Source organism: Furipterus horrens, unplaced genomic scaffold (genome assembly GCF_987537825.1).
Source record: "Furipterus horrens unplaced genomic scaffold, mFurHor1.1.pri manual_scaffold_7, whole genome shotgun sequence".
Classification (NCBI taxonomy): domain Eukaryota; kingdom Metazoa; phylum Chordata; class Mammalia; order Chiroptera; family Furipteridae; genus Furipterus; species Furipterus horrens.
In genome coordinates this window covers 80,404,235-80,428,417 of record NW_028327177.1, presented here as the reverse complement: position 1 = coordinate 80,428,417, position 24,183 = coordinate 80,404,235, and the positions used below count along the sequence as shown (strand labels likewise).

At 38.7% G+C, this 24,183-nt stretch overlaps 1 protein-coding gene across 3 annotated transcripts in view; it reads right to left on the bottom strand.

Moving 5' to 3' along the window:
• Positions 1–24,183, bottom strand: part of FRMD4B (FERM domain containing 4B) — a 142,443-nt gene that overhangs the window by 41,839 nt on the left and 76,421 nt on the right. For 2 of the 3 annotated variants that reach the window (XM_090283847.1, XM_090283848.1), the window contains exons 7-9: positions 4,785–4,868; positions 3,241–3,306; positions 1,091–1,148 (exon numbers count right to left, since the gene is read on the bottom strand). In XM_090283847.1, the coding sequence (XP_090139973.1) occupies positions 1,091–1,148; positions 3,241–3,306; positions 4,785–4,868 (208 nt within the window). Of the gene's footprint in view, positions 1–1,090; positions 1,149–3,240; positions 3,307–4,784; positions 4,869–17,041; positions 17,187–24,183 lie in introns of those variants that run through there. The other variant, XM_090283849.1, reaches the window with a different exon arrangement.

Here is a 24,183-nt window from a genome sequence, read left to right as displayed (position 1 = left end):
GAAAGAAAGAAAGAAAGAAAGAAAGAAAGAAAGAAAGAAAGAAAGAAAGAAAGAAAAGCTCTTTGTTTTCTTGATTAGTAACCAGCTATAAAGGTCAGGGAACTTTCCAAAGAATTACAAAGATACAAAAAGTGGTTCCAAATCCTGATGCTTACAATACACTTAACAGTGCACATGGGAATACTGAAGAACAGGATATTTGAATAATGCCTTTGAGATACATATGGGGAGGGAAAAATTCTTTTACATAAATTTATCTTTTAGGTCTTGAAAAGCAAAGATGTATTGACATAAGGAAAGAAAAACTTAGGCTGAAACATATACCCATAGACAAGTACACTAAGAATCAGTAGAAATTAAAGTTGCATTAGTATACATTTTTAGTGCGGGTGTCCCCATTACGCAAGAATTTATTATGCAATTCCCCACCATTTTGAATTGCAAACATTGTTAGAATTTGAAAAGTCAATCAAAATTGATCAATTAGAAAACTATTCCTCTTTCAAACAACATTCCGGTCTTAACCTGCTTTATCCCTTATCATTGCACATTATTTATTAGTCAATCTCTCCCTACTATAGACATCTGAAAACACTACACAAATACAAAGCATATCAACCAAAAATTGGTATTGCAAATTCTAAAAAAGTGTGAGGATTTTATGAAGTTATTGAAATGACATTGGGGAGTGTATGGTTCTCATACAAAGGCACTATCAAATGAACTTCTGGTAGCGTTAGAAAGGGAAATAATTGGAAAAGAGAAATATAAGTAAGAATAGCTAATGGAACAGGTGTGCCAAAAGAGGATGATCTGAATATCTTAGGACTAATAGGCTTTGGGAAAACATTTAGACATAGCAAATATTTGGCAGAAATGTATTTTATAATTTGCTAAAAATGACAAGATATAACCAAGCTTTAATCTTTTTAAAGAAAATCAATCCTATTCTCAATGCTCAAATTTCTAGAAACAATTTAAATATATATATGTACATTGATTTATGTGCTTTTAGAAAGTTGGTGTAATTCAGTAACTCTCATAGAATAACATGGGCATTATGAAAGCTTAGCCATGTAAAAGTATTTACCTTTACTGCATAATAATGGACTCCATAAGTTGGTAGAGCTTCTACTATTTTCATATACCTGTAGAAAATGAATATATATTATAGCCCCTTATTAAAATAGAGGGTCCTTCTGGGGAAAGTGACCAAAAGAAACATAACTTGTATCTCCTTTCATTATAACCATGTCTTTGAAATAAAATAAGCCATTCTAGGGAATAATATATTTTACTTTATCCAAATGTTTGGAAGTTACTAACAAAACTTTAATTTCGAAAAGCTACAGGAAATGTTATTTTCTACATATTAAGAGTCATGTGGTTTAGAAACATATTGTACTGTATTATACACTCAAATTGTAAGTATTTTTTAAACTAAGCACCAAATAATGCAAAGCAATGAAAATGAACTTTTGGGTCATTCTCATAAAAAGTAAAACATAGAACTATTCCATGTATTGATTGTGATAAACTCTTAGAAATATATACTCAACTCCTAAGTCAAATCTTTTAGAAACATACTTAAAAAGGGTGAATTTTATTGTATAAAAACCTGATTTTAAAAAGTATGACCACTCCCCCCTAAAAAATAAAAATTCAAGCAATGGTGCTAACCATTTGCTACTTTTAAAAATTCAATAAGTATTTATTGTGTACCTCTAAGACTTCATAGAGTGGACTAAATTGTGTAAGACTGCCTCTCTGCCTACAAGGAATTGAAGATCTTATTTGATAAAAGTGGACTTATTAATGATATTTGAAGATTAATTGCTCTGGACTTTGTAATCGATAATTTGATAATTTTAAAAGCAAGAAAATAGCCTATATGTAAATGCATATAAGGGGTCAGGTAAGCGTGCCAGGGTCATGTAGCAATTATACTGTGCAGCCAGGATTCTAATAGATTGAGTTGAATTTTGAAGTCTAGAGCCTTAACTACCAAGTTAGACAGTTCCTTATTTGGAACCACAGTGATAATGATCAGGGGAAATAAAAAGACTCCATTTAAGCAAGGATACTTCACAATATGCTCATTAACCTAACCTAAAATCCTCAGGGAAATTCTTACTCTTTTAGTTATTTCATTTCAGAAGATAGGCAAAATGAATTAAAATGTCAAGGATTCAACTTTAGGACTACTAACTTCTGATTTCTACCTTGAAGATTACAGAAGGTGTGTTATGACACTAAGAAAATTAGTGTAAGAGGTAGGGATAGGGGAAATCTATGTATAAACTGACTGGGAATTAGCAGCCTCCAAGGCTTTATTTCAGTTCTCACATGCTCTGAGCTATATTCAATAGTTTTCTTTTTAATTTAGTTTTTATAATTTAAAATTTTAATGTAATGTGAAAAAAAATTTTTTTTAAGTGAGAGGGCAAGGGAAGGAGAAAGAGAGGGAGAGAAACACTAATATGAGAGAGAAACATCGACAGGTTGCCTCTCGTACATCTCTGAACCGGGACAGAATCTGCAACCTTGACATGTGCCCTGACTGGGAATCGAACTGGCGACCTTTTGCTTTGTGGGACAATGCCTACAACTGAGCCACACCAGTCAGGGCACTTGTGAACTAATTTTAATAAATGGGTGGTAACTCTAAGAGTGGAAAATGCAGAAATATATCAGTATGACTTTTCTCGGTAGCATGAAGAAACAGATTATCCAACATGAAAACTTTGTGTTACATTCAAAGTAGGGTCACAAACCTGGCAACCAAACAAAGCTGCCAGACAGGTTTTGTTTGGCTCACACTGTATTAAAATTTCTTAAAATTACTTTGCAATGTTTAAAATAGGATTTAAAAATCAGAAATTCCAGCTTTTCTTGGAAAATATCAAAGATCTGATAACATTTTGACTGAATTTTTAAGCTGTGTAGCTTTGCCTCTACTCAGGGCAAAAGCTCTCCAGTTCACCACAATCCCCACCATTCCCTATTGCCTCATACTTGGTCTACATTTCTCATTTTTGTTACCTGCCTGACACTGGTGGCATCTGAATTGATAACACCAATATATGGAATGAAAAGACATTTTACAATTTAAGGTAAGATATTTCTAATCAGATAAGGGCTACATGCACATAAACCACACAACAGAAATCATTTCAGATGACTTCTGCAAAAAGAAGACATTAAAGTTATATTTAAGCAAAAGGAAAAAAAGACACTTACTGAACCACAGCTTGACCTCGAGTCAGACCTTTGACTTTCAAATAATGCTCAATTACCCTGTCCTCACTGTAAAACAAGGAAATGAAAAGTATGGTAATGCATAATTATCTGAGACACTGACTTATTACAAGTTTCTCAGGTGTCTATTTGAGAAACTTGAGAAGGAAGGCCTTCATCATCTTATTTGGGAGAGAGAAGCTGGCTGACATTTGTTTCTGTAGGACATGGATTCAGAAGGATTCAAACCTCAGACATTTGACTATCTTGTCATGATTTTTAATTTATATGTTATATAATATATTTATATAATATATATTACTAATTTAAAAACAATTTATTAGAAGAAACAGTATCAATTTATCAAATGAAAAACTAATATCCTTCTCCATAATTGAATAAAATATAATAAATACAAAATAATGTTAGTAAAGAGAGATCAACAAGTACTAGGTATTAAAGATAGTTTCCTTAAATTATTCAGAAAGACTTAGAAAGAATTGAAACTGCTTTAGAGTGTGTGTTCAATCTAGAATACTCTATTGTCGCTACTTGGGACACACTGCATTGGGGGAAAACCGTTCATTATTATTCTAGGATAAAATGTTGGCTGAAAAGGGGAGATGTGAGCTGAAGTCCAGTGACCTTGGCATTCAACTATTGTACCCTACTTTCAGACAGGTAGCATTTTCAGTCATATTTCAAGTATAAGCTAGAATAATAAATGTTCTTATCTCTATACATCTGGTAATCAATAGTAATTGGGTCTTTCTTTTTTCAAGAAAATATTACTTAACAATGATTTTTTAAAGTTCCAGACTCAGGATGCAATGTGATCTTAGTACTTATTTTCACTGCTTATTTGGGAAATGTATTCCACCTTTCATATTAAAGCTATTAATGTTGAATATTTATTTTGTAATCAATATTTTAGTAGAAAGGAAAACCATCTGCAGGATTTGGAGCCTTTAACCAAGCAAAATATATTTAAAGTATGAATGTAAGTAATTCAAAGGGGGAAAAAAGTACTTCTCTAGAAAAATAACATTACATAAAAAATTGGTACTATGGATTCATTAAAATACAAAGAAATAAACTCAAAATACAAAACAATTTCTGGCCCTAGAGGAAACTGCTAGTCATTCAGGTCATTTCTGGTTACTAAGAAAACCTCTGTCCAAGGAATTTTGTATTTTATACCACTTATACTGCATTCCGCTAGCTTTGGACCATATTACACAATGACTGCACATCCAGTGAGGATTATGTTCACTAAAGCATGCTCTGCAGGCCTTCTCACTTCGATAGGAAGGCACACAGCCAGCTGCTCATTACAAATGACTATAATCTTGGTACAATGATTCTCAGGGAACTTTGACAAGATCCTTTCACTGAAAGGATCACAGTCTACTTACAGTTACTCTGACACATTTGGTGGGCAATTTGATATTGTCTTCACTTATATTTCTTTTAATTTACTGAGAAGCATGCAGTTCTCAGTGGAGGCTGTGATAACAGGTTCACATGCTGTCTTTGCTCTGGCTTACCAGTAAGCAAGGGACGGATGCTCCTGAAGAGTTTTGGTTGGAAAGGCTGGCAGAGTCTTTAAATCTTTCCTGGCATTTTCATCACTAAAAAGAAGAGCAGGACAGTAATGTCAGTCACTGTTACCTACAATATTATCCAAGCTAGTAACCAGACGAATCTGAAAAATAAGTATGGCACATTGGGCTCTATTAAACCTTTCTCAGCACATATCAGACTCTGGTCTCTAACCAGAGATAGACCCTATTTTGACAACCCTCCCAAAAGTCATTTGATATTTTAAAGTTTAAAAAGACCAAAATAAATAAATAAAATAATCGTATTAAACTACCTTAACCCCATTTTCCTTATTCTCCTCATAAACTTGCAGCCACTTTCATCACATATTTTCTGTATGTATCTATATTATTGCACATAATTGTTATGATATGCACAATCTATATTCTATTTTAATATAGCATTTTTCAAATTTTGTTATATATTTTCACCATCTTCTTATAGCAACCTCATAATTATCTTTAGTGACTACCCTTTTAGAATATTGTTTATCATAAAACCATTCACATAGTGTTACCAATATTTCATAATAGATATCATTGCAATAAAGAGGTTTAGGTAGACCTGTCTATTACTCATATACTATTTCTGCCATCTGTGGAAATCACTGGAATAGATGACTTGAAAACATGTTTCTAAAGAAACTCAAGGTATCGTTTAAATTTCATCAAGTGAACTACAATGTGCCCCATGTAAGGTCAACTGTTATCTAATTATAAAATGGCAAAATTCTGGTTGTCAAAAGAAAAGAGTGTGATCTTTATGGAGTTTAACAGAAGGAGAGTAGGTGATATGGCCCAGTCATAGTTGGTCCCGCACTGTATGAGAGAAAACACTCTCTACCTGGCCCAGATATTTAAAGAGGTAGTCTCTGAGGAGCAGACATGACTCTCCAGAGTCTATGAGAGCCTAGCACAAGGTCCTGAAAGAGCTACTCAAAATCCTGATCAAAGAGCTGTTCATCAAGCAGCGTGTCGGTAACTGCTACTTTCCACTTCTTTGTACCTATACCCTAGTGACTCTTTGTAGAGAACTTACCAAGAGCCAGGCACTATGCAATGCACTTTGGTGGTATTATTGGTATCAGGTAAGTTTCATCACAGCTCTTCCCATGCAGTAGGTACTATTATTACCCAGCTTTACAGGTGTGAGTGTGAGGCTTAGAGGGGATAAGCCACTTGCTCAATGTCTCACAGAAGCTATGAGGAGAAGCCAAAAGTCAAATTCAGTCTATTTGGCTTAAAAGGCCAAGACCATAACCATTGCATTCTCATTTCTTGCAAAGACATAGTTCCCCTTAACCCTCACCCCTAGTTACCAATGAAAATATTAACCCATTAGTTTAAAAATTCACCATTTATGCATTTTTACATTAGTTTCTTAGGGTTTGCCCCAAAGTGAATCATGATACTGAAAAAACAAAAAAAAAAAAAATGAACCCCCAACTGGAGAACCAAACATTGAATCCAAGGTGAATCTTTTTCTGAAGCATTCATTCAACACTCATACATCAATTGCTATAGGTCAAATGGGAAGCCAAGTACGGCCTGAAGACAGGTTTTGTCTGGCCCACATTGTGCTGTGCTGTCTTAGAAACTGTTCACTCTGTTACTTAATCAGGTTTGGTGTAAGTGACTCTCCTTCACTGACTACAGAAGCTTGTTTTCTGATTCTGGTTTCCAAGTTTCTTGATCATGCCACGGGCAACGAAGTAAACCCACTGAGCAAACTATACATAGACTTACTGTCTTTCAGTAGCAACAGAGAGTTAGGGTTGAGTGTCTCCTAGCTTGGAGACACTATGATTTGCACCTGCCAACATTCATTTCAAAACTAGGTTCATGGTCCTTCTTAAAGGTGAAAGATCTGGCTTTATGAATTGTTACAGGAAATAAAGTCACTTGGCTCCTGTTCTTACATAAGGATAAATCTCTCTATTTATTTGAAATCTGAGTAGTATGGCTTAACCACATTGACAATCTTGAGAAACTGGTTTGGGCTTCCTGAAAACCAAAATGTACCACAATCCAATTTTTCATACTAAAGGTCACCTGTCAACTTCAAGTAATATTATTTATTTTTCTTAATAATTTCTTTTATACTCTGTCCTGTCCTTCAAATCCCATTTCCTTTTTAAAGAAGTTGGCTTGTCAGTTTTTTAGGAGGGGCAAATGCATGTATATGTTCTAAAATGACAGACTAAAAACATTTTTTATATTTATTTATTTAAAAAAAAATTTTTAATTAATTAATTAGTTTGTTTATTTTTAGAGAGAGGGGAAAGGAGAAAGAGAGGGAGAGAAACATCACTGTGTGGTTGCCTCTCACTCGCGCCCTCAAATGGGGACCTGATGTGCAATCTAGTCATGTGCCCTGACTGGGAATCGAACCAGCGACACTTGGCTCACGGGCCAATGTTCAATCCACTGAGCCACAGCAGCCAGGGCACATTTTTGTTTTTAATCATCACCACAAACCACATGCATATTGTGCTATTTTCTGGGTCTGTGTGAACTGTATGATCCCAGCATTCACTTATTCTTTGAATTATAGTTAATTTTGTGGCAATCAAGACCTCACTAAAGTAGAAGCTGTGATTTACCATTAAGTTCATTTATTCACTTAGCAAGTATGTGTTACATATATGTACTGCATACCTAGCATGTGGAAGCAAGTGTTATATGATAAAGTTACCCACTTTCCTTAACCCCATTGGCCAGAAAGACATGAGCATCCCTAATTGCAAGGGACACTGGCATATATAGTCTTTATTTGGGGCAGTCACATGGCTAGCTAAAAAATCCATTAGTATGGGAGAAAGGGATATTGGATACTGGGGAAAACAATCAGACTCCATTGCTGATAAGGAACCATCACTCAGATCTAGGAAATTTCTGCTGTGTGTGAATGTGGATCTACTACTGATTGAAAGTTTTCAAAAATAAGGCAAAATACCATAGTTTTATGTAAGATATCTAAATTTTAAAATATTGCCTCAACCAAAAATAAAAAATAAAACATTTTAGTTCAGGCCATATATTATATGATAAAAAATATCAGCAGACCATCACCATCACTTTACAATTTCTGACATAAACTCTTAGTAAAGAATGGATAGGGAGATGCCTTCTCAGCTTTTCAACTTGGTTTCCAGTTTTAGAAAATTTATTAACAGTTCGAAATCTTTAGTACCACACACACACAAAAAGATACACATAAATAATTTTGACTAATGTGAAATCTAGACCATCCCAAATTATTGCATTCTCAGGAAAGAACACAACCTTATTTCTCTGTATTGGAAAAAGTTCCTAGTATTCCCCCAAATATGGTTATTTATGCTATTGCAAAACATCCTTTCTTTCTGAATATAAGGCATTACTTGCCTATAAGAACCCATTCAAAAACCCATTTCAAACAAACCACCACTTGAATTGAGGTGACTGAGCTGTGGACCTAGCAGTAACTCTAAAACAGAGAAAGAGAGCTCCAGCAGGATCCAAAGATGGCTGAAACAAACATCCTGGCAGAAAAATGGGTCAAATCTTCCAAAAAATGGTGCACAGAAGTAGAAATCCAAATGGCCTACAGACAGAAACAAGTGTCCAACTTAATAAGTACACAGAGAAATGCATATTAAACACTCAATGAATCACCATTATGCATCAGATTACCAAACTTTAAAAAGTCTGACAATACCTAGTTTACATGAAGATGAAGGGCAAGAGGAATGCCCATCCATTGCTAGTGGGTAGGGCAATTGGTGTGATCATTTTGGAAATTTGCATACCCTAGGACCCAGGGATCCTTTCTTAGGTATATACCCAGAGATACTTATACAAAGTGAGGTTTATAGTAGCATTGTTCACAGTAAGACAAAAACAATGACATAAAATAACCCAAATATTCCCCAACAATAGAAATAACAAAATTGCAATCACACAATGGATGGCCTCAGAGCAGAGAAAATACACTGGAACTTCACACAGCATGATGAATCTCACAAATATTAAGCAAAGAAGCAAGAGCTAAAATACACACATTACAATGCCATATATAAAAGTTTCAAAACAAGTAAAATGAAACTGGAGAGAATCATATAGAAGTGATAAAAGTATAAAGCAAAACAAGAAAATATGTACCAAAGTCAGAGTACCTCTTGGGAGAGGATTTTATTGTGGGTGGGTGGAGTATGAGTGGGTATTGTACATAATGAAGGGGGTGAGCTCTTGGCAACATTCCTCACTGGGTGTGCTTATGTGGTCATGCATTTTCTAATTTGTTCCTTAAAACCTGTATACAAGTTTTATGCATTCTTCCGTAAGACAAAATTCACATGGAAAACTGGATTGCATCTGGTTGGTGGGGGCAGTGAGGGTGCAGAGAAGCAGCCTGTGCAGGAGGCTAGGGCTTACTAACCAAAAAATTTAACCACCAGTGTGTTAGAAACAGTGGCATATTATTCTAAATTAATCCCAGCCATTTTCAGGGTTCAGGACCATGCAGGGTTTCACGTTTGAGTAGAGGACAGTATCTGCGTGTTTATTTATTCAACCTTGGAAGAACCGTGGCTGGGGAATTTGCCTGGAGCCTCAGGCCTCGTGGATCCACTGAGCCCCCAGGGGCAGGAACGGGGCTGGGCTTATGTGACTCAGGATCTAGAAGAAGGACCTGAAAGCAGCCACGAGGTTATCTGCCAGATGGGGATGTCTCTGCCTTTCCCCAGCAGTAAATGTACTCATACAGTCTGGACAGTCTTGACCTTAATGGCAAATGGAAGTGTTATTTTAAAGATGCACTTGACCAGAATTGCCAAAAGGCACTGATTCTTCAGGTCCTAGCCAGAGAGAATACCTACAAATCAAAGACTTGCTACTTCTCAGAAATGAAACCAGCAATTGCTTTTCTGCATAACTTCAGCAGGATTTCAGATGTCACAATGAAGAACATGGCTTGTGTTTTTTCTGATTAGGCTCATCCTCTCCTTTAGGTATTCCAGATTCCTGTTACTTTCCAGAAGGAAGCTGCCCACGACCCACCATTTAGCCACTGCAACAATGTTTCAGGCAATGATTCCTCTTGGCATTCATTTCCAAGCCCTCTTTCATGGCCTGTTGTTCTTCACCGACCTCAAAAATCCTGTAGGAATGTGCTAACCTCACTTATTTTTGGGGAAGCCACATAGTTGGCAAAACCGAGGCCACCCCTTTTGTGCGCTGGAGCACTTGTGAGGCAACAGCCACCAACAGCAAATGTGTGCACCTGTTAGTGGCTCACTAGGAACTTGCTCCCAGTGGTAATCAGCCACCTGCCATTCTGAGGCTGAAGGGCAAGAGACTGTGGGCAATGAGCAAACTGTGGGTACTAGCCTTCCTAGAGCAAAGGAATCACTGAGTTCCCTAGAAGATGGTACCCTGGCTCTGCTTGCTGTGGGGCATCCTGAAGTTTTTTAGATGGTTTGAAAGAAGGCCTAAGCCCCAAACTTCCCTTTTCTTTTCAAAGTTAAAGATCTCCCTTATCAGAAACCCAAAAGCAAAGGTGCCTAAAAAGTGTGTATTAAATGTAATGACTCAATGTAAATGTCTGTAGGGACTTTGTGTAGAAATAAACTGAGCCATTTAAAATGTAACTTGACAATAAAAAAGAAATTAAATAGAAAAGAAAAAAAAGAAAAAAGCGGAAAAGGTAAAAAATATAAACTAAAATGTAACTTGGGACTGCAGTCTTCTTTCATTCACATATAGCTCAAAATCCATATTTCATAAAAAGGCACATGCAAACGTAAAAACGTTATACTGCCTGTCTGAACACTCAAGATAAAGTCTAATCTGCAGCCTAAATATCATCAGAAATTAAATGAACGTTTATGAGTAGCGGTGTCCAAGAACTTGGGCAAGTTGTCACAGCTGGGAGCCTTACTTAATGCTGTGTCCCATACAAACTAAAGATTTCCTCTCATTAGGAATTGTGCTAATCAGAGACATCTGTCAGTCTCCAGTGTTGCCTTGTACAGGCCCTGGTGATAAACCACTTCCTTACCGATGCTTGGGAGAAACCTGAGCTGACCATCAAAGTACTGTGTGATCCTGAAGGAGTGGGACAAGGTAATGATCATAACAGTTAGTGACAGTGTATTTCATGTCTGTGAAATGGTGTAGCAGCTGCTAACTTATCTGGTAACGCAGCACTTGAGGATGGCAGCTTGCTTAAACATGTCATTATTAGAAGGATCTTGTTTCCGTGTATCAACACCAATTTCCTCGACTAAGCTACCAGCATTGATCAACAGCTCTAGCAGTTTAAGGTGTGTTATCAGTTTACTTAGAGGAGTTTTTCACTGGCCAGACTGCCTTTACATCACCCTTTTTTAATTAAAAAAAAATCACATTTCTCTTAGTTATCTGGGAATTTGGCCTTCAATAATAATTCTCATTTATTATCTCCTTACTTAATAACTATGGAGTGTTAACAATAAATTTCTCTCTACGAATTCCTACGTATAGGGATATTAACGGTAACAAGAATAAGAAAACACAGTACAGTTGACCCTGAACAACACAGTTTGAACTGCGTATGTCCATATATATGCAGAATTTTTAAAAAATAAATACTTGTACTGTTTTTGTTTTGCAGTTAGGAGTCTGTGGATATGGAAGGCTGACTGTAAGAACTGTTCTATGCCATTTTACATAGGGGACTTGAGCAGCCACATATTTGGATATCTGCAGTGGGGGGATGTCTTGGAACTAATCTCTCACAGATACTGAGGGCAGTTCAGTTTCTGGGGAGTCAAAAGTTATACTCGAACTTTTGACTACACAGGAGTTCAAGTCAAAGCCCCTAACGTTGACATTGTTCAAGGGCCAACTGTTACCACAATCCCTTGACCAACAGCATCAGTATTATCTGAGAACTTGTTAAAAATGCAAATTTTGGGGCCTTATCCCAGACCTACAGAATCAGAAGGGCTGAAGGTGGGATCCAGCAATCTGTTTAACAAGTGGCTGAGAGCCACTGCAATAGAATAACTGAATAAACATATCATAAAATACTGGGAGATTTTCAAGAAAGAGAGAGTAATCAACAATTTAAAACAGGAAAGAAAGTCAAGGAGGCTCATAGCCCAGGAGACTCTCGGAGGATGACCAGCAGTGATGCAAAGTGAGTACAGTCATTCAATCCCTGAAATAAGTGGCTTCGAACAACAGCTCACACTCCCTGGGCATTACTGGGTGGCAGAGGGTGGGCATATTATGCTATCCTCACCAGCATCTCCATTTCACAGATTAAGAGAGTTAATTTAAACTCATACAGCAAGAAAGTAGATGTGACTCCAAACCTGTGCTTTATGTAATTTTGTCTCACTCCTACAGAATTCCTAAAATAGGGAATAGAAATGGGGAGGAAGGGAAGACTTCCTCAGCTTAACTTGGGGCTTCAGCACTTATAATTATAGTGGCCACTGATGAATTTTACTACAGTGTTTATATCTTGGGTGAGGATGGGCAGCTTTTAAATGCTATGTTAATTTGAATTAGCCAAAAACTGGATTAAACTACATAAGAGATATGAACACAGATAACAAGACCGATATATATAACTTAGTGTTTCTTGAACCAAACCAAAACACAGTCTATAGTTGTCCCCTAATAGCAAAGATACCAAATTTAGTTAAAAATTTTTTTCTAAAAAGAGCTACAAAATCAGACCCCAACCATTTTCAGCACAACTGTAATTCAAGGCATCCAAACTCACCTGTGTGCCACTTCAGGTAAGAAGCCCAGCCCCCCCAACAGATACCTTAAAACACACAGGTATTCCTGATGCCCGACTTTTTATATTGACTCAAAAAATTCATTGGAAGATCTCTCCCCCCCGATGAGGCACCTGTTCCAGGATTCCCAGGCCTGAGACCAGAGGGAGAACAGGAAACCAGTTGTCAGAGACCTGGGGCTCAAATCACTCCACATCTAATGTCATTACCGATTATTGCAAGCACTCACATAGAAAAACTGCTTACCGACCGAGGTAATTTCATAACAGTGAAATGAAGTGCCTCCTCACTTTCTGCCCTTCCAAACCAAACCACAGCCAGCTGGTGAAGTGCTGAGTTTGCAGTTGGGGGACTTCCCCACTGTTGTGTGAGCTCTTACCAAAGGCCCTAAAGCCAAGAGGCAGCAGCTGGGGGCTGGTCCTGGGACAGAGGAAAGGAGAAAGAGTGGAGAGGATCGGAAAGCTGGGTGTGGAGGCGAGTGAAGGAGGGGCGGGGCTGGGAAAAGCTGGCTGGCTGGCTGGCTGGCTGGCTGGCTGGGATCCACCTCGCCCCTTCCCATCTCTTTTAAATATTCTTGATCATGTCTCTAGTCAAATCAGGTTGTAGTCAACCACAGTGTGGACAGTGATAACTAAAATATTACATAAGCCATTCTCCCAGCCTCTGCTGAAGCTAGGGGTGCTCCGCTGCTTCTGGGAATGGGACTCCCCCTTCATCTTCACAAAATGAAACTCCTTCACTGAGGTAGGTCCAGGTGTGACCATTTCTAGGCTGCCTCTGGTTTCCAGCTCCCTCAGACCTCTCAGCCTCTTCACAGGACAATGAAAGAAACCCCGGTGGCTTGGATGGGGACTGTCCTGGGCAAGTGTGGTGTGGCAGAAAAGTGCTCACCATTTTACTTATAGGAATTTGTTTAATCATACAGCAAACTTTGACATAGGTGCCACTTCTAATTTACAGATAAGGAAACTGAGCTTTACAGAGCCGTCTACTGCCCCACTGCAGCTGTGGGCAGCCAGGATTTAAATGCAGACTACTGAAACAAATCAACAGACCCACCTACCAGCTGGCCCAAGAACTGTAATTTGCAGTAATATGTTTTGGTCTTAGAACTGGATTCAGTCCCATGTCTCCATGTTCGAAGGAATTTTGTGGTCATAGATAAACTAATCATTGTGAGCCTTGGTTTCCTTATCATAAAAAGATTTTTTCAAACATTGTATTCCTACCACTCTCAGACCCGGCTAAGTGTGGATTATTACCATTATGAATACGCAGTGGGTAGAGTGGGTGATCTAGGTTAAAGATGCCAGTTTAAATATTTAGAACATGTCTATACTATAAAAATATTTCAGTGTTTATATGAGATTCAAATTTAAGTGGGCATTCTATATTGTTATTTGCCAAATCTGACAACCCTAAGGGTTCGTAATGACTCACAAGGGAAAAGAACTTTGAAAACTACTGCCAAGTTCAAAGTAGTAAGCGGTTTTAGGGTTTATTCGACAGAGAACCACAGTCACTGGGAAAGTCCGGCCTTGACATTTGTTTTCCTGATAACAGGACAAAACCATGGACTCTGTCAGCCCCTTCTTATCTCAGCACTCTCCCAAAGATGCAAGAAAACTGCTTGTGTTCTGGGAAACAGAGCATCCTCTCAGCTAGAATTCCTTTGCTGTTAAATTTTTGTCTGTGGCCTAGCCGGTAATAGAGGACAAATTACTCTGTCCATTGGCGTGCTTGATAGGGATCAAGTGTTAAACTATTTCTTTTTTAAGTCTAAAGAATATATAATAATAATAAAAATGTGATGAGAGACTTTTGTAAACATTATCCAGCTCGCTGAGGCTTCCGATTGTGTCTACTTTGAACTTTCAACTCTTAGAGGAATGACTTGCTCTGAGAAGCAGATTAAAATGAAAATCTGTAACTATTTAAAATAAAAAATATTTTACAAATTTATAGAGACAGAAAGCAGAATGGTGGTTGTCAGGAACTAAGGGAAAAGGGAAATGGAGGAATTGTTTAGTGGGTATAGTTTCAGTTTTGTAAGATGAAGAGCTCTGGAGATTGGTAACACAACAATGTGAATATATTTCATACTACTGAACTATACACTCAAAAATTATTAAGATGGTAAATTTTATGTTATGTATATTTTACCACAATTAAAAGAAATTTCCTCTCATGCAAATCTAGAGTTAGAAAAAAAGGCACATGGAAGAAAAACAATCAGACAATGTTTTCCTACAGAAGAATGTAAAGACAAAGAAATCTATTCCTCCCCTGGGAAATCTCCTACTAGACAAATGAGAATTATTTATGGTCAACTTATAGCCCCAAAGCTTTATTCCTTCTTCCTGTATGTGTGACTCAGTATGTCCTTCCTGAACACACAAAAACTAGATTAACCACATCAGCTGTTTGAACACAGATAATAAGGCTGAATACGCTTTATGTTCTCACTTCATGTTTCTGGAACCAAACCAAAGGCACCAAATGTGTATCAGTGAGGGGATATAGACATCATCCCCAAATGCCATCCCTTAGCATGGGTAGACTCTGGATAGTGTGCATGTCATGTTAGCTTCTATTCATACCAAACACCAAACATGCGAATGTTGTAGCCAGCTGCTATCTGAAAAACCCAGATAAACTTGAGTTTCATTTTGATACTAAATCACAGTGATGGGCATAATGGCCCACTTCACACCTGGAGAGGAAAGTCACTTCCTGAACAGGACTGATTCTCACTGTGCTGTTAGCAGCTGTGTAAAGATATCACACTTTGGAATACTTACAATGTACTAGACACTGAACTAAGCATGTGACATGGGCTACTTTACATAATGCTCACAACAATCCTTTCCACAGGTAAGCTTACCACCCCCATTTTACAGAGGGAAAAACTAGGACTTAAAGAAGAGATGAGACTTGCAGAAGTCCACACAGCTGCTCAGGGTTGAGTCGGGATTAGAACAGGTGGAATTCCAGGGTCTGAGTTAGTGCAGAGGACATTTCATTACTGCCAGAAACAAGCTATCAGAATTGCCTGGCATTTGGGTCCAGAAGTTCCCCCAAGTCTAACTTCATCGGCATTGTCAACCCAGTCCACTAATACCATAAAACACATTTTGGATTCACTGTTGAGGAATTATCTATCAACAGAAAGACAGAGTGGAAATTCAGATGATGTGGATTCAAATCTAATTTCACAATGTCGAAAATAAACAAAAGCTTGTTACAGAAACAGGGGAGTCCAAAAACAAACCCCAGAGTTTGTGGCTGGGAGATAGGGAGCAGGAAGCAGCTTTCAGGATGCCCTTGCATGCCTGGAGCTAGTGACTGGAAACATTGTTGCAAAGATCCGCTTTACTTTCAAGACTCAGGAAGATGGGAGGGATCTTGGACTGTGGGCTGGTACGGAAGCAGACAGAGCGTAATTGCGCAGGGTTCTGTGAATGGTCAGGACTGTTGCAACACCCACTGCATGGGAGGACGGAGGGAGAGAGAGGAGGCAGGGAGGAAGAGAGGAGCTGTGGACATTTTGGGGCTGGCTCTGGCTCTACGAGGCTCTCTCTCTGGCTCTCACGCCCTCACTCTCTGGCTCTTGTGGGCTCCCTCCATGTGGCTTGGAGAAGGGGTCTCCAGGCTGCTTTAAGAAGAAGCTCTCGCCAGGCGGTTTTGAGAAGGAGAGGAGATCCACGCGGTTTACAGGAAGAAGGCAGTTTGCAAGGAGGCTGAGAATCCAGGCGGTCCTGCATTGAGAGCTGGAGGGCACCACAGCACAGAAAGGACCTCCCCAATCAGAACTGAGTGATTGGCAGCTACTGGTAAAGCTGAACTGTGCCTAGGAAGTAGGGAAACGGTGTTTCTGACTTTCCTAAGACTGGCCAGGTCTGGGAGGGGGAGGCAGGACTATGCGTAAATAAACAATTCTTTTTCTTTTCACCAAACTGGTATTCAGTTATAATTCTGGCAGCGGGCAATGGGGCCCCTAACTAAACAGCTCGTGGGTTCTGTTTCAATCGGAGCAGCCCAAGGGTTCTGTTACAAGCTGACCACGTGTTCCCTCAGGAAAAAGGATTTTTTGGGGGGAAAAAGAAAGTATTGCAGTCTAGTATATGGAGACTTAGCAAGTCACATGCTAGTTCTAAGACAAAGAAGATGGTAGTTCTCTTTCAGAGGGGAAGAGGAAGTTAGGGGGAGGGACAGTTATGATCATGGAGTCCTTGTAGCTCCCCTGCCGCCCCCTGCCAACCACAGGTCCTCCAGATTAATGTCTTGGATAATGTCTGTCATAATTTTGATGACAACATGTGGAGCAGATTTGTACCCTTGATTGCCAGCCCTCAGTCTCCAAATCTGTACAATGAGCATCTCAACAGGTACAATTTAAGGAGAAAATGTATAAAGAATGAAGAGTACCTGGCACCTAGTGGATAACCATACAAGCAGTGTGCATAATGGTGAAGCAAGAATATGAGCTCTGCCATCAGATGTCCTGGTTCGAATCTCAGCTCCACATCTTAGCAGCTGTGTGACTTAGGCAATCACTCAACTTCTCTGGGCCTCAGTTTCCTTATCTGTAAAATAAGGATAATAATACTGCCTAGCTCATAGAGTTGATACAAGGTTTGAGGGACTGAACATTGAGGAAACTTTTAAAAATGAGTATTCCATGTGCTAGGCACTGTTCTAACTCCTTCGTATGCATTTTTCTTTCTTGATTTTCATTAACAGGTAGAGGATATGTTACTCCCCATGTTTCAGACCTAGGAGATCATGCATACAGGAATTAGAAAGGGCTAAGAGGTTCCCAGACATATATGTAAAAAAGCTTCTTTGTAGTATTCTGTGTGTGTGGTTCCTTCCACCTTTCTTTGTGGAGCTCCTGGTAAGACACCTACAGAAGGATCTCTCCTTTTAATGATCCATTTAACATCCAGGCCTTCTCAATGCCTTACTGTTTTCTACAGCCAGGATCCACCACACAATTTTCAAGGCCCAGTGAAAAAAAGAAAACGCAGAGCCCCTTCTTAAAAAATCATTAAGATTTGGTGACAGAGAAGCTTCAAACCAAACAAGGGCCATTGTGAGCCAGGCATCCTGTGCGCAGGTCACACCCCATGCAGTCAGCCCTGCCCACAGTTTATTATATCTGGTAAGTTTCCACTGTCTTAGTTGCTTCCTTTCTGCCTGTCCAGCCTCTGGTGCCTGTGCCCAGAACTGAGTGAGCTGTTTACAGAGGGACACAGGCCTCCAGGAGGCAGCAGGCTGTGGACAGAGCCTCCACAAAGTTCACTGCTCTTAGGGGCAGGAAAAGGTTTGGAAATTTCTGTCAGGCAAAGTGAGTAGTATTCCACAACTGTTACATTCATTTTGAAAGAGGATTTCTGTGTGAGAGTAAGTCACTGTGCTAAGCTCTGAGTTTAAAAAACAACAAAATAATATAAAACATTTCTCACAAAAGCACTACATTTTCATTGTTGTTAAATGAAAACACAGCGACACACAAAGGAGAAAAGTTGTAAACATTTCTATTCCTACCACCCTAAGTCAACTGTTAGTCATGACAGCAATGACAATAGTTTCATTTTTTTCTTCCCCTACTATAAACCAGTGTGCAAGCACTAGAATGCTGTGCTGCATATTTGAAAGTTGTTAAGGGAATAGATCTTAAATGTTCTCATCACAGAAAACAAATGTGTAACTATATGTGGTGATGGATTTTCACTAGATTTATTTTGATGAACATATTGCAATATATACAAATAGCGAATCATTATGTTGTACACCTGAAACTAACATAATGTTATATGTCAATCATACTTCAGCAATGAAAAATAAAAAAGAACTGTAATTATTTCTATTTATATGAGGAAATAGGCTTAGAGATGGTCAGTAATTTAGCTACTATTGTTCTCCAGTGAGAAGTGGAAACTGGAACTAAACTCAGCTTTGCCATCTTCTGAATCTACTCTCCTGCAGCCTTTATGGTGGAGAGGTCTGCAGCTGTGCAGAAAGAAAATATTGGAACTTCAAATAATATTTATTTTTATCCATTTCTTTGACCATGTTACTCTACCTCATTCATTTTGACATGTTTACTCTTTTGTGAGGTTTTTTTCTCCCTAGATAGAAATCAACATACCAGTTTTATTACGGTAAATCTGAATTGGACAATGCAGCCTGAGACCACAATTGAATGACTCAGTCTTTCCACAGAATTGGGTGGACTTTTTGACCCAGTTGTAGGCAGCAAAGCAGGAAACCTTCAGACCTCCCCTGGCATGGCAGAGCCTGCCTCTGCAGTTTCCTGTAGGAGAAGTAAGAATATGTATCCATGCTATAAGTTAACTAGTCTGAAGGTGAAGGAAGACTGGACCCAAGGCAACACTGCACACATCTTTTGTTAATATTTAAATATGTATACCATGTTGGTATAGTTCTATGTGTACATAATTGTATAAATAAATAAAAGGTATGCATATATTGAGAATACATATATGGGACTGAATGAAGAAAAAATATTAGAGGCCACAGCAGACCAGTTTTTATATATGTATCATGTGTTTGAATATATTGTATACTTTTTTTTCCACTTCATATATGGTAATCATCTTTCCATGTCAATAAACATTCACCTACAACAATATTTTGACCATAAGTACTGAACTCCTTAAGTAATTTTAATAGGCAAGATCCAATTTTTAGAATAATGACCTGATATCTATCTTATATTCCTATACCCAAATCCTACCCCCACCGTAATGAATAGTGGAATATAATTAACTACCTGGAAGCCAGGGACTCTTTTTAAAAAATACATCTCTCTTCCCCAGAGAATTGAAAACAGGACCTCAGAGATATTTGTATATCCCTGTTGATAGCATTATTGTTCTTAAAAGCCAAAAAGTGGAAGCAACTGAACTGTCCATCCATGGATGGATGAATAAATAAAATGTGGTATAAACATACAATGATATTATTCAGCTTTAAAATATAGGAAATTCTGATATACTGTAAAACATGCATTAACCTTGAGGACATAATGCTAAATGAAATAAGCCAATCACAAAAAGATGAGTATTGTTTGATTTCACTTACATGAGGTGCCTAGAAGGCAAATTCATAGAGACAGAAAGTAGAATGATGGTTGCCAGAGGCCAGGGGAGGAGGAGAGATGTGTTATTGTTTAGTGGACATGAGTTTCAGTTTTGTAAAATGAAAAGTTATGGAGGATGGTGGTGATGGTTGCATAATAATGTGAATGTACTTATGCAATGAATATTTGTTTAGATTTAACCAACATCTCATTAATATCTTGGCTGACTTTTTTTCCCTGAACTCCTAAAACCCTTTGCATTTACTAAGTTTTTGATGGACCATTTTTAAATTGAATCTCAGGCTTTTATCTGGGATTTGTTTCCCTCTGCTTAAAGAATAGCTTTTATAAAATATTTAATGAGAGTTTTTTAGTAGTAAGCTTTTTTAGTTTTTGTTTGCAAAAAAAAAAAAATCTTTATTTAATCTTCATTCTTTAAAATATTTACACTGAATGTAGGATGCTGAGATGTCTCTTATTTTATCACATCAAAGTTAATGCTCCATTTCCTCTGGCTCCCACTGATGCTATTGAGAAGGTAGTCTGCTAGGTTTTGGGTGGGTTAATCTGCATTTCTGGCTGCTTCTAAGGTCTTTTACTTTAGTGTTCTGCAATTTTACTATGACATATATATAGTTATGAACTTATTTTTTTCTTCCTACTTGAGATTTATTGTGATTCCTAAATCTAGAGATTGGTGCTCATGAATGGTTTTGAAAAATTTACAGAAATGTTGGAAAATATTGCCTTTTCTTCATATTTCTTTGTTCTTCCTCTGCAGCTCTGATTAGATTCAGGTTACCTCTCTCTCTGTCTTAACCTCCATAATATTCCCAGCTCTTTTCGGTTTTTTTTTGTCTGTTTTGTCCTTTGTTTTTGTTTCTCTACGTTAATTTCTGGATAGCAGTTTGAGATCTTATCTGATTTGCTAATCAGCTGTGTCTAATCTTAAGCCTTATATCCTACTGTTGTTTGTTCATATTTTCAAGTTATTTTTTATCTTTAAAACATTAAACATATGAATCCATGTCTGATAATTTTGAATTCTAAAGATTTTGTGAGCCTGAGTCTGCTGTGTACTCTTTCTGTCAGTTTTCACTCATGGTGCCTTATTTTCTTACGAGTTTTGGGTCTATTGAAAATTTGCCTGGGAATTCTTTCTTTTTTTAAGATTTTATTTATTTATTTTTAGAGAGAGGGAAAGGGAGGGAGAAAGAGAGGGAGAGAAACATCAATGTGTGGTTGTCTCTTGCACACCCCCAAGTGGGGACCTGGCCCTCAACCCAGGCATGTGCCCTGACTGGCAATCAAGCTGGCAACACTTCGGTTTGCAGGCCAGTGCTCGATCCACTGAGCCGCTCCAGCCAGGGCTGCCTGGGAATTCTTTAAGGTCTGGGTGCAACTATGATCCTCTTGAGGAAGCTTATTTTTGCTTCTGTTCCTCACGTTACGGTACCACGTACTTTAAATTTCACCATTTGGAGTTTGGGGACCACCCAGACCATATGAATTTGGACCAAATATATATGTCCCCCAAATACATATGTGTGAGGGACAGCTTGTGATTATTCATTTTCAGGGGAATTTTTTGTCCCACCAAGTGCAAATATCAAACCAGGTCAGTGGTTTTATTTCTCTTTGATTCTTGCAAGGGTGTAGCCTTTGGGATACCATTCCATGAAGGTGTGTCCCACTAGAATTCCCCTTTGGGGGGCGGTCCTAGGCTTAAGCTCTTGTCACCATCACCTCTGTAGCCATCGTAATGGAAGCAAAATTCCTCAGGACAAAAGTCAGCCTTAACAATTGCTTCCCTCTCAGGGTTCCAGCGTTCATGTCAGTTTTTGGTCTTGTGGATTCTTTACTATTATACCAGTTTAGAGCCCTGGCTGGTTTAGCTCAGTGGATTGAGCGTCGGCCTGCGAGCTAAGTGTCGCTGGTTCGATCTTCCAGTCAGGGTACATCAGAGAAGGAAAACTCTGACTCCAAAAAACCTCCGCTGCCTTGCGGCATACCTCTTCAGGGGAAAGGCTAAGGGAGTAAACCCCGACAGAAAATCCGGAGCCGGAGTCCCTAAGGCGGTTTGACGTTGTAGTCAACACCGGCAACTCCTGCGGCGCACCTGAACCCAAGCTGTATCGACTCCGTCTTTCCCTTGGACCCTTCAGCTGCGAAGAGAGGGGGGGTCTGCTGCATGGGCAACAGCAGACCCTCCATATCACCCTGCCCAGGCTCTGTAGCTTCAGCGTCATCGCAAGATGTCGATTCAACATGGGAGGAGACAGATACCATGTCACTCCCGAGTCGGACTGCACAGCCATTCTTGGCGGTGCAGATAGACTCTGAAGAAGCTACACCATCGTCTCTCGAGACGGACGGCTGCCGACGACTTAATACCACTGAACTATGCACTTAAAAATGACTAAGATGGTAAAAACAAAAAACACATCTCGTTATAACAGCTGGGATTCAGTGGACAGTGGAACCAAACTTCCATGTATCGAGTCTCCACCCTACAATGTGCTTTATCTCATTCAATCCTCACAATAAACCACTTAAAGAAAAGGGAACTTAGGTTCAGATGGCTTGAAACTGACTCAAGGGCACCCACTAGCAGACAAGAGCTTATCTCAAACTCACTTCTGAATCTAGAGCCCATGCCTTTCCCCAATGGTGCCTATAAAGGATTTAGAATAAGTGTGGCTCAGTAATAAAAGGAAGACTGGACACTCAGTTTGTCTCCATCATAGCCCTTGCTTGGTCCAGTGCCTTGCACACTATAAACTGTATAATTTTCGGGACTGAATGGGGCTGAGCAGTGAGAAAAAGGAAGGTATTCTAAGGGCACTGATGAGCCAGTGATCATTTCCTGCCTTCTCACTCTTTTTCTTTTTTTTTAAGATTTTATATATTTTTATTTTGTTGTTTATTTATTTTTAGAGAGAAGGGAAAGGAGAAAGAGAGGGAGAGAAACATCACTGTGTGGGTGCCTCTCACTTGCACCCCCAACTGGGGACCTGACATGCAACCTAGTCATGTGCCCTGACTGGGACCTTCTCACTCTTAAGCTATCTTCTCAAGTGACTAATATTAGACTTGGGACCACTCCACTGATAACACCACTGAGCATGGTGGAATCCACTGCCTGCTGTCCCTCATTGCCTTCTATCAGGCACTGTAAGGATCCATGTAGGCCTCTCTACACAAGCGTAAGTTATAACAGTCCCTCTGAGATAGTTGGAGAGACCTGGGAATTGGAGGCCTGGTCTTGTCTACCTGAATTGTCATGGGTATGTCACTTTTTAGTTCATCAGCTCTGAAATGACGGTTCAAATGCATGATTTAGGGCAGTCTTAACATTGTATGCTCAGAGCAGATGAAAAAGTGCCCATTGTATGGTTCCAAACCTAGGTCTCTTCAGAAAAAGCAGTTTCAGAACTTGATGGATGTTTACTCTGCCTGAGAGTTAATGAAGTTAAAATTGAGGGAGTAATGAATCCTTCCAGGAGTCCAAAAACAGTTTCCCCCTGACTACTTATCTTAAAAAATATATATATTTATTCTTAGAGAGAGAGGAAAAAGGGAGAAGGAGAAGAAGAGAAACATCAATGTGAGACAGAAGCATCAATCGGTTGCCTCTTGTACCTGACTGGGGACCAAACTGCAACCCAGACATGTGCCCTGACTAGGAATTGAAATGGCAACCCTTCTCTTTGCAGAACAACATCTGACCAGCTGAGCCAACCCAGTCAAGGCAGACTGCTTATCTGTTAAAGGAATTTCAATACTGAGATTTCAGAAAATAAGTAAATCACACCTTACAAAGTGAAGTCCATAGAACACGATTCCAGTTAAGTGTGGGAAACACTGCTTACGTATCTTCTGGGAGATTCACAGTGCACATGAGCAGATTGGAAACATACTGAAAAAAACTTGAACTTTTACATTTTTAATGAGGTATTTCCCACATTTATCTGTTCATGGTTCCCTAGTGGTTGTTGTTTTCTTATTGTTTGTTTCAACATACAACTCTTAACATCTGGCCAAGCCATGTGTAAATAAATGTTAAACCATAATGTGGTAATATAAGTATAATGCCACATGAAATCTCTTAATCTCAATTGTAATGTGAGGATACTCTTACACCAACTTCATAAGGTGAAGATGACAATTAATGAGTCAATGTTTGTAAAAACAGCTTAACACTTAGAAGTATTTACAAATCACTAAAAATAAAATACAAATGCAACAAACTGATTTGCAAAAAAACTTGTCTGTATCTTTAAGTCAATTCTTAACACAGTCATTTCCCAGAAAGAGAAAAGCCACTGTTTTTCACAAAAATATTTTGCTGATTCATTGAAACCCTCGCCTGAAATAAGACAGAAATGTTCAATTTTTGTTAAGTCAGGTTTCTTTATTCTGCCAGTGAGGAAGGGAATGATTTTTACAAGTTTGTGCTGAA